Source organism: Acinonyx jubatus, chromosome D4 (assembly GCF_027475565.1).
Source record: "Acinonyx jubatus isolate Ajub_Pintada_27869175 chromosome D4, VMU_Ajub_asm_v1.0, whole genome shotgun sequence".
Taxonomy (NCBI): Eukaryota; Metazoa; Chordata; class Mammalia; order Carnivora; family Felidae; genus Acinonyx; species Acinonyx jubatus.
In genome coordinates, this window is record NC_069391.1 from 31781242 (window position 1) to 31798528 (window position 17287).

General features: G+C 39.6%; 1 protein-coding gene across 1 annotated transcript in view; it reads left to right on the forward strand.

Annotated features, from left to right (window-relative positions):
* ERP44 (endoplasmic reticulum protein 44) overlaps positions 1–17287 on the forward strand; it is a 93944-nt gene that overhangs the window by 61753 nt on the left and 14904 nt on the right. Inside the window, exons 5-10 of the mRNA XM_015068972.3 lie at positions 1761–1945; positions 3158–3273; positions 5904–5961; positions 7549–7665; positions 11370–11481; positions 12430–12571. Of these exons, the coding sequence (XP_014924458.2) occupies positions 1761–1945; positions 3158–3273; positions 5904–5961; positions 7549–7665; positions 11370–11481; positions 12430–12571 (730 nt within the window). The remainder of the gene's footprint in view (positions 1–1760; positions 1946–3157; positions 3274–5903; positions 5962–7548; positions 7666–11369; positions 11482–12429; positions 12572–17287) is intronic.

The window sequence follows — 17287 nt, forward strand, 5'->3', positions numbered from 1 at the left end:
AATGTACAAATTGGTAAGTTTGAGCCGTGTATACACCCATGAAATGGTCAGCACACATATGTATGTGCATACGCTCTAGTATACTTGTTTCTACCATAGAACCTCTTAGAAAATGAAGGGGGTCGGCACAGCCATATTGCAGTTCTGTTGGGTTATTTATAGTCACTAGAATGGGAGGCGGGGTAAGAGAATTTCCATGGGTTGTTGTGCCACCATTTTAGGATTCTCTCATTTTATGTATTTATTTATTTTAAGTTTATTTATTTTGGGAGAGATAGAGCACACGTGACTCTGAGTGGGGGAGGGGCAGAGAGAGTGGGAGAGAGAATCCCAAGCAGGTTCCACGCTGTCAGCTGGGAGCCAGATGTGGTGCTCAATCCCACAAACTGTGAGATCATGACCTCAGCTGACATCAGGAGTTGGGCACTTAACTGACTGAGCCACCCAGGTGCCCCTGCCTTCAGGCTTTCCGTTAAAAACTCAGTTAATAAAAAAAAAATGTCACCTGTTTTAGGCCACTTCACTGCCCTCTCAGTGCATCTTTTATCATTTTAAAAATTCAGTGCATCTTTTATCATTTTCACATATGTGAGTAGTATGGTATTTGAGCTTCTCTAGTGCCTAGAAGATACAGATTTCTTGTATTTGCCACCTCTTGGAAATAACAGCAGAAATACTTTTTTTTACATTCTGATTTGGTCTATATCTTAGTAATTGTGATTTCTGCAAATGAGATCAGTATACCTTTTGATGTAGATTCTTATTTTGAGACTTATAAACGCTCATAATTTTAAGGATTTGTGTGTATGTTGTGTGTATGTGTGTGTGTGTGTGTGTGTGTTCTTTTTAAAATCTCCACTGCCTAGGAATATACCCACAGGTCATAATAAAGAGACTTTTCTTTTAGTGTATACTGTTGACTTTGGGGTTTTATTGCATTAGCTAACACAAAATTTGTGGATTTGGGATTATGAATAATTCTTCTAGCAAAGAATCTAATATTTTTAGCTTTGAAAGTAGTTTAAATTTAAATTTAGTTTTCTTTTGTTAAATGCTGTAAGAGATTCTCACATGTACAAAGTAAGGTGAGTAACTATTTTCAAAATCGGAATTTTGCACATTCTGATTACTTTCTGGAATCTATAATGTTTACTAACACTAGGAGTTTAGTGTCATGCATTTGTATTATCTCATTTAACCCTTAAAACTACCCTATGTGGTAGAAATTATTATCCTTACGTAACAGATGAGAAACTAAGGCATGGAGAGTTGATACAACTTACAAATTCATACAACCAATAAATAGCAGATTTGGGATTTAAAACAGGCAATATATGTCCAGAGCCTGGCTCTTAATCAATATAAATTTGCCATGATTAATTTTTTTCTCTAACACTGAAAAATAATTATATGAACCAAAATATTCTCACTAAATAATTTTAAGGTTTTTTTTTTTCAACGTTTTTTTTTTTTTATTTATTTTTGGGACAGAGAGAGACAGAGCATGAACGGGGGAGGGGCAGAGAGACAGAGGGAGACACAGAATCGGAAACAGCCTCCAGGCTCCGAGCCGTCAGCCCAGAGCCTGACGCGGGGCTCGAACCCACGGACCGCGAGATTGTGACCTGGCTGAAGTCGGACGCTTAACCGACTGCGCCACCCAGGCGTCCCAATAATTTTAAGGTTTTTGACTGTTGGGCTAATGCGCTTACCCAGACCAAGTACGAAGGTGAAGTTAATTTTTTTTTTCATTCTTTTAGCTGATATAGCCCAGAGATACAGGATAAGCAAATACCCAACCCTCAAATTATTTCGTAATGGGATGATGATGAAGAGAGAATACAGGGGTCAGCGATCAGTGAAAGCACTTGCAGATTACATCAGGCAACAAAAAAGCGACCCCGTTCAAGAACTTCATGACTTAGCAGAAATCACCACTCTTGATGTAAGTTGTTAACTTTTACTGGATCAAATGAACATTGCCTGTTTAGTTGATGTAAACAGATTCTTATGCAATCAAAGAACCTGAACATTTTCTTATATTTTATTGCAGTGAATTTGACATATACATACTTAGCGAGTTGAATTTTCCTTGAATCAATTCTAGAGGGAAATGCTAATGTTTTACTGAGCCTCTGGATAAAATATATAGCATCCAGTAGAGCTGTACTAATTTAAATTAATTGAGGGCAAAGAGTAGCCTGGGTTATGAAACCTAGAAGTTAACCTCAGGTATACGGGTATATGCAACCAGAGTTTCCAGATTTTCCTTAGTGGAGACCCTCAGGCTATCTGCTTTAATTACTTCTGTGTCGGTTCTTTGTATAACTTAGTGTCATCTAAAATAGCCTTCCCTTAATAAAAACCCTTTCCATTATATACTAAGTAGCGTTAAAAAAAAAAAAATGAGTTGGGGCTTTGGGCTGTCAGGGTCGGTTTTGAGGTTTGACTTTTACGTGCTAGTGAGCTAGGCAGTTAGTTACCCTTTCATGGATGCTTTCAGAAAACACAAGGCCCCTGTGTCAGAGACAAAGGACATTATTGCTCACATCCCAGCAAACAATGGGACCAGGTTTGCATTTGTGTCCTTGCCCTCCAAGTCCTGTGGAGGGGACAGGGAGGGTCCAGACCGGTGCCTGCACATGCTGTGGGTTCTGTTGCAGGAGAACTCCTGTTTCAGAGCCAGCAGTAAGCCTGCTGCTTGTCCCGGAGGGAGACATTACCTCACGCTCCCGTGTTGCTTGCTGCAAATGCAAGCCTGAGAAATGGCCTGGATAAAGGGTGGACAGGATCTTGCGCGTGGCTGTGCCTAAATTTGTAGGAATATGACAGACCCATGAAGAAGACTCTACCAACTGTAATACGTTGTGAACCGGTGTCCTATTTTAAGAATAGTCACCCTGTTTAGGAATAGATTATCACTGATTAGTTAAAATGAGCTGCTAGAAGGAAATGTTTACGATTACATTAGATGGCAGTTAAGATTGTTTTCAACCTTCATGTCATCTTCAATAGTTTTGGACTAGGTGTTAAAATCAAAATATGCATTTATAGTCCTACTCCGTTTATACGTAATTGAAAAACAGCTGGGTGAATGAAATAATATGTTTATAGCACTATATATGTTTGCAAAATAATCACATACTTTATTTTACAGCGCAGCAAAAGAAATATCATTGGATATTTTGAGCAAAAGGATTCAGAAAACTATAGAGTTTTTGAAAGAGTAGCAAATATTTTGCACGACGATTGTGCCTTTCTTTCTGCATTTGGGTAAGTATCTTAATGGAGAGTGTGTCAGTGGGTCAGCTTGGCTGCCATGTTAGATTCTTGTTGTGTGTGGTCATTTTCTGAAGATGAACTCTCCGGAGATGATCTCAGTTCCCATAAAGTCACCAACCAGTTTTCCTTACACCTGTCTGACCTCTAAGAGTTCTGTTTATTCTTCTTTCTGTACCATCTTCTGCTTCAGAATATGGGTGAGCAGAAAAGAATGGACAAGTTAACGACTACCTCTCGTGCTCATTTACTAACACAAAACGCTAACTTGTGGGGTTTCCAAACTGAAACAACTCCCAGTCTTTCTCATTAAGAAGACTGGGTTTTGTTGTCTTGGTTAATCTCAGGTTCTCCACCACCTTTTCTTCTCCCTTCCCTGTCCCAGAGGAAGAGTCCTCCTTCCCAAGGTTAACTTCTTTACTTGTGTCTTTGTAACCATCCCTTCAGGAACCTCTGTGGCTTTCATCCATCAGTTGTCCTTGCTTTCTCATGTTTTCACCCTGACCCTTTTCATGAACTACTTTCTTTTTCCAAAAAACATGATTCTCTCTTTCCAGACCTTGAGCTATAATCCTGTCTCTTTCTTTTCATTCCCAAATGTTTTCAAAGACTAGTTTATGTTAGGCTACCTTGAATTTCTTAAAATCTAACCAGTGAAAAATCCTTACTCTTTTGGAAGCCGACTTTACCTTCATTACTCTCGTGAAACTTCCCTCCACACAGTCACAAAATGCTTCTTAATTCCCAAGTCCAGTGGGCTTTTTTTCAACCTTTAATCCTCTTCAGTTTCTCTGAAGGATGTGACACTCAACTACTCTGTTTTTTTTCTGCTATGTCTGCACTGTGTTACCTTGAATCCCCCTGGTTTGCTCCTTATCATTCTGATTTCTCTTTCCTATTTTTTTTCTTTCTCTCTCAATGGAATCATTCAGTAGTTCTTCCCCTTTCTTTTCATTGGGGGTGTTCTCCACCATACTTTGACTTTTTGGAGTACTATTTCTCTTTTCCTTGGCCAATAACTGTTAGACTTAATCTTGGTGCCTATCTTGAGTAGAGCCCAGGTTTCTGGCACAGTGTGTCCTTTCCATTTTGTGACCTTCATCCTTGTTTTAATGCTTCTGTAGATTTTGTGTGTGTGTTTTGTTGTAAACACTATCAGTGATTTTTGGAGATCAATGTAGGAGTAAATAACAAAGGAACTCCTCCCTGCCTTGCTTTTCGCATGACTGCTTTCCAGCTGTACTGGCTGCTTGCTTGCGTCCTCACACACTGCGGGCACACTGAAGGCAGCAGAGCCCTCGCCCTTCCTGTTCTCCTAGACACCAGCTCCCCAGAGCTTTCCTGACAACTTTATATAAAAGAACACTGCCAGGAAGCCTGGGTTGCTCAGTTGGCTAAGCGTCCAACTCTTGATTTCGGCTCAGGTCACCATCTCACGGTTCATGGGTTCGAGCCCCTTGGAGGGCTCTACACTGACCATGCAGAGCCTGCTTGGGATTCTCTCTCTCTCTCTATCTCTATCTCTCTATCTCTTTCTCTCTCTACCGTTACCTGCTTGGGTGTGCTCGCTCGCTCTCTCAAAATAAATAAACATTAAAAAATAAAATAACACTGCTGTCATCCAGCTTATTAGCCTTTATCCACCTAGTTTTCTTCAGAGCACTTTTTTTTTTTTTTTGGTTTCAATCACCCAAAATAAATGTATCTATTTGCTTGTCTCTCTTTCTACCAAAACGTAAGCTTCGCAAGAGCACAGGCACTGTCAGTTTTGTTCACTGCTGTGTACCCAGTGCCAAGACCATACCTGATACAAAGGAAGCACATAGTGAATAGGGAATGAATGAATGAATGAATGAATGAATGAACGAACGAGTGAGTGAGTGAAGTGTGTTCTTCCTTTCTGTTCCCCTGGCATCAGTCTCAGCTAGCATCCCTTGCACGTCTCTCCTGTACTACTCTAGTTAGAAAATGGAGATAAATCTGTTCAAGTAATCCAAATATAATTTAGAAAAAAAGTTACCCATTTGACTTGGAATTTGTTATACAATTCAGTCACCAAATATTGATGGACACATTTTATGTGCCAGAGTATATACTGTACAAGGCATAGGAAAAAAACAGTGAACACATAAAAGAATTTGGTTGTCGTGGAACTAAATAACTAGGTTATTTCAGTTCATCTACTTTTTTTTTTTGATAAGTTTTGGTTTTAAAAAGTAAAAAGAGAATTTATGATTATCTGACTTGCAAGCAAATAATGTGTTTTTGTGATTGATTGATCTATGTGACCACATCAATGACCTTGACCCCAAGTTACTGGAAACAGGCTGGTGTCAAAAATAGCTTTTTAGTGCTAAAACTGCCATTCTAAATTTATAAAATATTGAGTCACAAAAACAGCTAACTAAAATTTTCCTTTAAAAAAATGTGCCTTGCATTAAAGTTTTCCTTTAAATATATGGTTTTGTTGGTATTGCACAGTCTTATAAGTAGGAAAGATGATGGACAAGTATATATTTCAAGTCATTATAATACATGGCAAAACAGCTAGCCAATTCTCTTTCATTCAAGTATATTACTGCTATTATTTTTCTTGAGTATCGCTACTTCTCTCTTCCTATCAGAGCTGTTTCAAAACCAGAAAGATATAGTGGAGACAACATAATCTACAAACCACCAGGGGTAAGTTGCTATTTCTTAGTGTGTATAATTTTAAGTGTAATTTAAATGTATAGTATGATCTATATTTTTTGTAATCTATAATTCATATTTTTTAATTCACAGAATCACAGACTTTGAGTATAAAAGGAACCTTAAGGCATCTTCTTCTATTAATCCAAACTTTTTAAAGATGGGGACATATAGGCTGAAAGTCAGATAGGGATTTAGTAGCCGAGCTGAGACTAGAGCTCTCCTATCCCCAGGCCAGATCTACCTCTCTGTTTTGCATTCGTTTTAAGACCCAAATGCAAAACAATGTTTCAGTGGTCTGTGAGCACCACTCCTACCTGAGTCAGACCAGCCAAGCAAGCTCCTAGGTCTTCTGGGGTGTAAATTAACCTGATACTTGCCAGATAATAAGGAGCGGCTAGGTGGCTCTTAGCCCTTGGCTCAGAAGTTAAGTGTCTAAACTTAGAAGTAGCTGCTTAAGTCCAGATGATGGTAACCACAACCAAGAGGCAAAAATCACAGTCTGTGTCATCTCGTGTCCTCTCGTTTGACTTGCCAGTATGTCACTGCCGTTTTCACACACGTGCAAATAGAAAATTGTTGGTATTTTTTTGGTTCATGGTTTTTATTTTAATGCTGTTTGTAGTGTCTTGGTACAGTGAAGTTTTTAATTTTCATGTAGTCATATGAATGAAATTTTTGCTTAGAAAGATCATTTCCTCTTCCAAATTCAGAGAAGTATTTGCCTGTTATTTCATTAATAGTAGGTTCCATAGTGTGACCATCTCTAGGTTATCAGGATCCAGTGCAGTGTCTCACTGTGTATTTTGGTTGTTAAGCTCACAGGCTCTGGAATGAGATTCAGGTTTAACGTGTCAAATCTGCCACCTTCCTAGGTGTATAACTCTGGGAAAGTTCCTTAGCTTCTCTGACCTTCAGTTTGTTCATTAATAAAAATAGCCATGATAATAATAGTCCTTGCCTTTGGGGGATGTTTCAAGGATTAAATGAGTCAACACATATAAGGTGCTTACAACAAACAGTGATTTGACACAGTAAGTTTACTCAGTTAATGGTAGCTATTGTTTTTGTCATCATTTTATTTTAAACACTTCATAAATATGGATTTTGAGTGAATGTGGAAAGAGATATTGTAGGTAATATTAGAAATAGCTATGCCTTAGATTTATATAGTATCTTGTATTTCTTAAGGCCTTTTTCCTGGAAGTTTCCACATTTTCTTCTAACATTTTCAACTCTAAGGGATAGCTAAATTTTTATTTGGGCGATTCTTTTTCACAATGCCTGCCTGCCATTGGTAAAAATAAATAGTTAATTGACTCAAATCGGAGGAAAAGCAGAAGGCTTAGACATCACAGGTTGGGTAATTAGGTCTCTGATAAATACAGACTTACCAGCTTTTTACACAGCTCTCTTCCTTGGAAGTTTCATGATTTTTCGTTTTTGGGGTTTTTGTTTTGTTTTGTTTTTCTTTTTTGTATACCCTGTAGATTTTCTGGGTCATAGATGGCTTAGAGAGTGCATTTTTACTAACACAGGTTAGATTCATTTAATTTTTTCCCCCTGCTTTTGTAACAGCATTCTGCTCCAGATATGGTCTACTTGGGATCTATGACAAATTTCGATGGGACTTACAATTGGATTCAAGATAAATGCGTTCCTCTTGTTCGAGAAATAACGTTTGAAAATGGAGAGGTATGGCTTTCTAATGTGTGTTATCTTGAATTCAGATTTCTGCAAGAGCCAAGGTTCCTCCAGACATCTTCCTGTTTTACTACAGACATCTTCCTGTTTTACTACAGACTTACCAATTGTAAAAAATCGTACAGTGAACAGAACTATATCGTAGCCATTTCCAAAAAGAGGCCAGTGGTTCTTTGCCTTTACTGTCCCAGAACCCCTCTGTTGCATTTCCTGCCATAGCAATGGTTGACTACAGCCTTGAAAATAAGTTTGACCATGGCCTCTCAGGTGATTCTGATACTCCCTCTTGGTTAAGGGGGTGCCTTTAGAAGCAGTGCGCTGTAGATTTCGGTTACAATTAATTATATACAGTGAGTAATCCTTTGCCATAAAAAGGTTTTTCTGATTCCTGTCTACCCTAAAAGAATGAACTTGTGTCCTCTTTCATCATAGTCATGACAGCGGTTATCAGTTATCATGTAACTGACCTCAGTGATCCCATGCTTCTGATCTAAGTCCATCTAAAGTCTTATAACTCTCACAGAAACAAAACACAAAAGCCTAAGATTGGAGGAGCAAATAACAAAGGCCTAGGTGTGTGACGTACATAGAGAGCTGTGCATTGCATGTTAAAGAATTAGAATTGTACAGGTCAGATTTTAAATATACAGCTCAAATTATCAAGTGTGAACACACCCATACAACCACCACTTAGAGATTGGCAATTCTGTAAAGGCTCAGCTGGTAAATATTTTAGGCTTTGCAGTTTGTACGCTGTCTTGTCCCAAGTGCTTCAGCTCTGCAGTGGTGGCACAGAAGCAGCCTCGGACAATACCTGCCCCAGGGAAGTGACGTTCAGTAAAGCTCGCTCGCGCTCTTTCCTAGTTTATCCTATGAGCACCTCTGCTACTTTCCTCAGTTCTCTAGGCTTCGGGTTTGTTTAGCTGAATACAATTTTTTATTGCATTAGTTTATTTACTCCTCAGAGGCTTAGAAAGAGTTAGTAACTTGTCCCGATTATTCACCTGCTCTCGTTGTTCTTGTAGGAATTGTTTCCAAAAGAGTTGAAAGGTGTAGACCTGGAAAACCTTAAACAACAAATAGGGGTTCCTTTCCCCACCTCCACAGTAGTTGACACATTTAAAAGTCTTTAGATTTTTATTACATGTTGTAACCAACCACCCCAAATTATTTAAACTATGAGGAAAGATTTGTTAGCCTCTAAAGCTGGTTGTCTTGATATCCCTCTCCTGAATCTTTTGATACCTATTTCATAAAGAATGTGTTTGTGGGGACACAGGTGAACAGGGAAGCCTAGGCAGCATAAACTACCGGCTACTATGTTAATGTATGTAAATTGGCATAGCAACCTAAGTGATATGGATGTATTCAAACTGCTTGTCTATTCATTATTTCTCTCCTCATGGTCGTTGGTACATCCACCTCTTGCTTAGTGTTACAAAGCCGCATGTTATATTTGTTTTTACTTTTAACCTCTTCGCTCTTAACTTTTCTAAAAGGTGACCGCTGAGTCTTATTTCACTAGTACTTATTCAACAACATGTGTCTTCATTTATGCAGTCATAGGCTGATCGCACGTTACTGTGTACAGTAATCTGTGAGCAAAAGAAAAGCAAAATGAGAGTCTCTGTTTTTAAGATGTTTTCAGTCCAGGAGCTAGCACGTACAGCTAATGTAACGTTAAAGACATGCCGCATGCCGCATGAGGGGCACTGGGAGATGTTCTGGGAATTCAGAGGACAGTGTTCATTTCTACCTTTGGCGGAAATGGAGTAGAAATCCAGGATGACTTTCTAGAAGAGGCTTTTCAGTTCTGTAACAAAAGGGCTAAAAGAGAAATAGAAGGGCCCACGGAAATGGTGAAGTAAGAGGAGGGACCTGTGCGTTAATGTTGAGTGTTGAGGGCACTGGTTAGACTTTACAGTGTAGATAATAAAGAGGTGGGTGGGAATCCAGACTTGGATGGAGGACTGGAACTGGGCTTGGAAATAAAAGGGACCAAATATAGTGGTGCTTGAGGTTGTTGAACTAGTTGAAGTGGCCAGGCTAGAGCAGAGAAGTCCAAAGATGGAACTGTGGGAGTAGTAGAAGCAATGAATGGGTTGGGGAAAGAAAGAAAGAAAGAGAGAGAGAGAGAGAGAGAGAGAGAAAGAAAAAGAAAGAAAGAAAAGAAAGAAAGAAAGAGGACGAAAAGAATGTGAGCTAAAGAGATAAAAAGTGAGGAAGAAATTGTAAATCAGCTTGCTGAAAGATCACTGCAGTGCCCGGGGCCAGGGGCTGGGGGGCAAGAGAAGTAGACAGGGACTGCCAGTGATTGAGCGTGGAGTTTCTTCTTGGAGCGATGCAAACGTTCTGGAATCAGGTACTGTCGATGTTTGAAAACCTTGTAATAAAATAAAACCTACCAAATTGTACACTTTAAAATGATGAACTTTTATGGTATGTGAATTACATCTCAATTTTTAAAAGGTAAACATAGGGCTTCTGGGTGGCTCAGGCAGTTGAGTGACTTTGGCTCAGGTCACAATCTCGCAGTCTGTGAGTTCGAGCCCCATGTCTGGCTCTGTGGTGACAGCTCAGAGCCTGGAGCCTGCTTCAGAATTTGTGTCTCCCTGTCTCTCTTTTCCTCCCCAGCTCGTGTTCTGTCTCTGTCTCAAAAATAAATAAACATTAAAAAAAATGTTTTTAAATATAAAGGTAAATGTGACAGGAAGCTTAATTATTCTGTGTACAAGTGTAACAGGCTTAAACACGGAAATAGAAACCACGAGCAAGCTCTTGTCCTGGAAGATAGGTTCCAGTTTCACTGTTTTAGGATAAAGGATGTTTGTGTTTTCTACTGTTGCAGTTTCTAAATGACAGTGAGACACGCAAAAGGATAGTTGATAGAAATAATTTTATTATAATAATTTTATTATGAGGCCCTTTCTGGACTTATCAGTCCAAACTTAGCATTTGTCAGAATAAATGATGAAAATATGCTGTCTACTTATCACATTTCTCTTGATTATTCTCAATAATAAACGTTCTTCAAGCACTCAGTAATTTTCAAGGCGTTTTTGCGTACGTGCGTATACAAGGTACAAAACATACACATACATAGCGGTGTTAATAATGTCGATACATTGTGTATTGAAAACTGGCTGTCTTGTGGGGGTTTTTGTCTTTTGCTCTGAATCAAACACTTTTCAGCTTAGGGTCGTTCTCTTGTGAGTGGAGTGGATTTTGCAACAGACCTTAAAATAAATGTGTGTTTGCCAATTAGATTTGTTGCTGGTATACCCACTTAGTTTTTCAGTGTTATTTTTGAAGACTGAAAATACTAATCCTGTTTCCCCCACCCTAAAGTCCACATCTTGTTGAAGAACCAGCATAGTTCCTCCTTTGGTCGACTCATTTTTAAAATGTCCTGGTTTCAGCCAAAGGGAACTGATAGACCAGCCCAGTGGTTACTTTAAGTCAGATGAGTTCCAGCACTAGAGCAGGGCATGTTTGTCCTCTGAGTGCCTGGGAACTTCAGGTAGAAGGCAGAAGGCTTCCTTCCTCCATCGAGGCTAATGTTTCTTTACACCACTGGACCCTCTTTTCCTGGGAAGTTGCAGCTATTACACGTGTTACTTGGGTTGGGTTCAAATTGTTCCTACCTAGAACAATGGAGAGGCCTGATCATTCTTCTTGAATACTTCTGTATACAGGAATTGACAGAAGAAGGACTGCCTTTTCTCATACTCTTCCACATGAAAGAAGATACGGAAAGTTTAGAAATATTCCAGAATGAAGTAGCCCGACAATTAATAAGTGAAAAAGGTAGACAGATTAAGGTGTTTATTTTCAGCCTTTCTTCTATCCCTCCCCTCCCCCATTACATTCATATCAATGTAAACGTATTTGGGTTAAGAGTTTAATAAGTAATGTTAACTCTACTTACCCCCTGAATTTACATGTAAACATGGGGGTGGGAGGCATTAGTGGAGCTAATATGAAGCGGTGGCTTTTTTTTTTTTTTTAAACCACGACTCTATTAGCTCCCTAAAATAGCATGAAAAGTGGGGTCATGGGTGGACAACACTAGTTTTATGTACTTTATTCCAGCATCGTGATACTTTTCTGGTCCCTTTCTAATGGATAGTTCCAGAGATGTAAGTTCGAGACTTACATGGTCTAACATTTATTTCTAAATGAAAGAGAATTGAGTAGTTCTCTGTGGACTTCTTCAAACCATCAGAAAAGAGTATGAAATTATCACCTACTTTCCCTCTGTAGTTAGAGAAGAAAGTCAGAACAAAATAAAGTTAGGGCATTGTATACAGCCACGCCCTTACTGGTCACATAGTAAGTATTTTGGGGTTGAATTACATTAAATGTCAACCAGTAGGGACAGGAAGGGCATCCTTGATGAAATGAAGATGGCCCCTTGAGAAGGGCTTGTATGTCAATTTCATGAACTTGCTGAAAACCCAGATGGGTAGGTGATTGCCCATTCAAGGAAAAAAAAAAAAGGTCACCATAGCATTTATATTCAGGTTGAGTTCATATAATTTCTAAGGAAATTCTACTGTGCCCTAAGCACTAAAATTCTACCTTTTAAAAATGTTGTAATATTTAGGTTGTAGTTTTGGTGATCTATAATACTCTAAAGCATATTGATTTTTCATTTCATTATTTATTTATTTGTCACTTTTCATGAACTTGTAATCTTATGAGAATATGATCAAGAAAATTCTAATCTGTCTCCAAATTCTATTTCTTATAAAGGTACCATAAACTTTTTACATGCTGACTGTGACAAATTTAGACATCCTCTTCTGCACATACAGAAAACTCCAGCCGATTGCCCTGTCATAGCTATTGACAGCTTTAGGCATATGTATGTGTTTGGAGACTTCAGGGATGTATTGTAAGTATTCTCTTTTTCCCCCTTTTTTTAATTACTGATCTGTGTCTCAAAAATGAACTTAAAACCATTGTTTGAATATTTTAAATAATCCTATGTTGAGCCAGTAATGCTTTGTTATTTGGATAGCTGGGGTTTTATTTTTCACTCTAGAGTGTAGTATGATTGACTGAGAATTATGATATATTCCTATAGAAATGCAGCATTACATGATCCTAATGCTTGGGAAAAGAAAATTTTTGCTTTTCCAGAAATTAGTTCTGAATGTTGTTTGGTGTTTGTCAGCATGTCAAAGAAAGTAGATTATAATCCTAGGTCATCTTAAAGGTACTTGGTAATATTGCTGCTCGTTTGTGGTATTTAAAGACCTTGAAGATGGCTATGACTAGGCATTTCTATGGGTATACGGCTATGAAACTTTCCAAGAACAGATAAGCTTTCTGAATCCATTCTCAGTTATTCATAGTATTAATAAACATATAAACCTGTAACTACCATAGATTTTAAATTTTTATGAGCTTTCTGAGATGTTAAATATAGTGGTTAAAAATGGAGACGTTTCTTCATATTTGAAAATTTTAAGCAACACAGGTATTAATTCAAATTAGACCTTTTCTTTTAAATTTATTGAAATACCCCTTTTTTTATGTCCAAAGATTAAAATTGCATAGTTAGAGGATGATCTGAAATCCTCTATTTATTGCAGAATAAACTACCTCACTCACTAGTAAATGTTTCATTAGAGATGTGGTTGTTTGATAGAAGATTCTCAGCCTTACCATATAGCCTAGATTTGAGTCCTGACTTGAGCAAGTCACTTAACTTCTCTGTTCTTGTTTCTTTACACTTAAAATATGGTTGGTGGTACAACCTACCTGTTGAGATTGTTATGAAAATTAACGAGAGGGGATGGTTGTGTTATGAAGCATAAAGTACTAATAAATATTTGTCATTTTTACTTTACCTACACTCAAAAGGATACCATTTAGCCTATTAACTCATTACATATTTATCCACGTCTTGTATATGACAATCTTTGTGTAATACAAACCAAGTCATATAAACCAGTGGTTTAAGGTTTACTAAGTCTGGGCCCTTGCCCTCAAAGAACTCACACCCGAGTAGAGAAAGGAGACAATAGGGTAATAGGCAGTTGTGTTTTATGATATGATAAGGACTCTGACAGAGTTCAACAGAGAGGTACTTGATCCAAGATCTACAGGTGTGGATGCCTAAGGCAGGCCCTAAAGTTCTGGAGAAGCTTATCCTGGAGGGAAAAGGAGACAGGGCTTGGAGAAGGGGGACATTGGTAGAACCAAGCACGAGACTATGGCTGAATAAGTGAGAGTCGGGATGCTGAGGGATGAGGCCATGAGAAGCAAGCAGCAGCTAGCTCGTGAAATCTCTGTGATGCGTTAGGGAAATTTGACATTATCTTCAAAACTCTGAAGTCAATGAAGGGTTTGAATCAGGAGGTTTTTAAAGGTTTTCATTTTTTATTTTTTAAAGCTTATTATTTGAGAGAGAGAGACAGGAAGTGCACGCACAAGCACACGCACAGGATGGGCAGAGAGAGAAGGAGAGAGAGAGAGAGAGAGAGAGAGAGAGAGAGAGAGAGAGAGAATCCCAAGCAGGTTCTGTACTGTCAGAACAGAGTCTGATGCGGGGCTCGAACTCATGAAACGTGAGATCATGACCTGAGCAAAATCAAGAGGTGGAGCCACCCAGGTGCCCCCAGGAGGTTGTTTTTTAAAAATCACTCATGCAAACTGGAGAATAAATTAGAGTGAGTAGAAACAGAATCCAGGAGACTATTCAGTAATCCGGGCAAGAGTTGATGACAGACAACAAGTTGATTCCTGAATGAACAAATTGCCTAAATAAATTTCAGCAGTAGCACTAAGGCAAGACAGAAGCAGGAATCTTGAGATATTTTGTAGTGGAATAGGAGGACTCGGTATCTTAATAAATGGGGGAAGGGAGCTGTGAGTGATGGCCAGGAATCTGACTGGCACAGCTAAGTGGGTTAGCTATTAACTGAGCTGGGAGCTCAGTAGAGGAGCAGCCTTGTGGTAAAGGTATTGGGTTCTCTTTCTTGGCATATTGATTTTGAGGTGCCTGTGGGCCACAAAGGAGGAGATTCCAGTAGGGAGTTTGCGTGGCTCCAGGATTCAAGAGGGAGATAAGGGTGGGGTCTTGAACACATGAGGATATAGCTGAACTTATTGAAACAGATGAGATGACTTAGCACAGGATTGAAAATGGAACCCTGAGGAGTAGCAACACTGAAGGGGAGGACAGATGAAGGAACATGTGTAAAAGACTAAGGGGGAGGAGGAATCACAGAAGTGAAAGAAAACCAGAAAGGAGTATTATGGTAATTGAGGGAGGAGCACTTTCAGCAGGAAGGAATGCTCAATCCAAAGATAAGGATGAAGGATCCGTTAGATTTGCCCCCCAAAAAGGCAGTATTGTAGTGCATCGAAGAGTACCGTTTGGTGAGGAAATGAAGATTTGACAATGAAAGTTGTTGGAAGAAGCCAGCCTCTAAAGGGAAAGAGAAATAGGGGGACAGATCCAGAGACACATAAGATGAAGTGAGGTTTTAGCTTTTCTTTTCTTTTTTAACCCCTTTAGGGTACAAGAACTAATCATGACTAAATGCTTGTGGGAAGGGGGCGCCTGGGTGGCTCAGTCGGTTAAGCGTCCGACTTCGGCTCAGGTCATGATCTCGCGGTCCGTGAGTTCGAGCCCCGCGTCGGGCTCTGTGCTGACAGCTGAGAGCCTGGAGCCTGTTTCAGATTCTGTGTCTCCCTCTCTCTCTCACCCTCCCCTATTCATGCTCTATCTCTGTCTCAAAAATAAATAAAACGTTAAAAAAAAAAATTAAAAAAAATGCTTGTGGGAAGGAATCAATGGATTGAAGGGTTATTGAACAGATAGGAGACAGAGGGGCTAATTGATCAAGCAGAGCCATAGGAGCACAGAGGGAATGAGAAGCATCCTTCTTCCTTTCCCGTGAGAAAGAGGGGAAAGGGGGTGTTTAGCGATTATGGTGGTAGTGACAGCAGCAGAAGACTGCAGAAGGTTCCTGTCCAGTTCTTGTTTTTAACTATGACTAAGGAAGCAAGATCATTTACTGAGAGTGGAAGGTAGCGGAGAATGAGAGGGTAGGACTATACTGGATTTTGAAAGGAGGAGTAGTTGTACGCAGAAATCCACCTGAAAGGTCCAGATCTTCCTAGCATCTCGGCATTTATTTAGAAATCGGAACTCATAGTGGCGCCTGGGTGGCTCAGTCGGTTGAGCGTCCAACTCTTGATTTTGGCTCAGGTCATGATCCTAGGGTTGTGGGATCGAGCCCCATGTAGGGCTCTATGCTGAGTGAGCATGGAGCCTGCTTAAGATTCTCTCTCTCTCTCTCTCTCTCTCTCTCTCTCTCTCTCTCATAAGTAATAAAAATTGGAACTTGTGTAGTCCCCTTAGGAAGCGTGTGAACATTGACGGTTAGGCTAGATGGAAATGTCTTATCTGGTTGGGTGTCCTCTTCCTCTCACTCCTTAGGCTTGCTCCCGGAAGCCATTAGCTCAAGCTAAAGTGAGATTTTTAAGAGAGGGTAGTTCTGGTGTCTGGGCTCGCGGCAAGCGCCTCCAGCAGAGAGACGGTGCTCGGCATTACAAATACTGCCTTCTTCGTGGGTTGTTTATGTGAAGTTTTTATCAGCACATTTCCCTACTTCTCATAGCGGATAAATCTCCAGTTTATTGACCTCTTCGTTTTCACTGCAGACTTACAGCCCTAATTATAAAGTCTCAAATTAGTGGAAGTCGACAGGACACTGACTCGGATTAGGTTTACTACCTGTCAGCAGCCAAACTATGCCCAACTTCGGCTTTTATTCCTAGGAAATTGTGTTACACATCAAGAGACATCTGTGAGGAATTCTGTCTTGGCTATCTTAAGTTTTCTCCTCCAGTTCTGAAGACAGATTTAAAGCACTAGTCTGACTAAGCATTTCTGATCCCACCTCTGTTGGTCAGAGAACCCAAACTAACACAAGTAGGTGTATTCTTTATCACGTGACCTAGCGCCTCTATTCCCCAGCCATGGTTGACTGCACCAAGGGGTGGGCACCTGACCAAGAAAGACTAATCTCTTAGTTGGCATTATTCTACTCATGCCCTGGTGCAAAAAGAAACCGCACCAGTGAGGTGGTTTCCAAAGAAATCTGGAAATAGGAAATAGTCCTCTCCCATCCTTCAAGTGTTCAGTCCTGTGAGGAGGGAGGGAGATAAGAGAAGTGACTACACTTGAAACTCTTTGAAATAAATTACTCCTTTAATTTCTCCCTTAGGTGCCTGACTTTCCCTCCTAGGCACCGTTCGCTCTAATAGTTTTTTAATTGTAAGGCACATGCTGCGTGAGCTACAGACTGAGCCTATGTGAATAGATGTTAGTGTTAAAAATCAAATAAAATATGTGGCAAAATGAATCTGACACACTTAATGGCTTGCATAATTGTTATTGTGCTGCATGGTAAGTAAGGCTTCAATGATAAACAGTTTCCATAAATTACTGTAATTATTACTTTCAGTAACTCAGCATTTCTGGGGTCAGTTGGAGGAAGTGTGGTTGTGGTAAGGGCAAGAATGCAGATTTATAGTGCACAGTCTCCCCCGCCACGCCCCCCATGCCAGAGGTAGGCATGGGGTTGTGGGA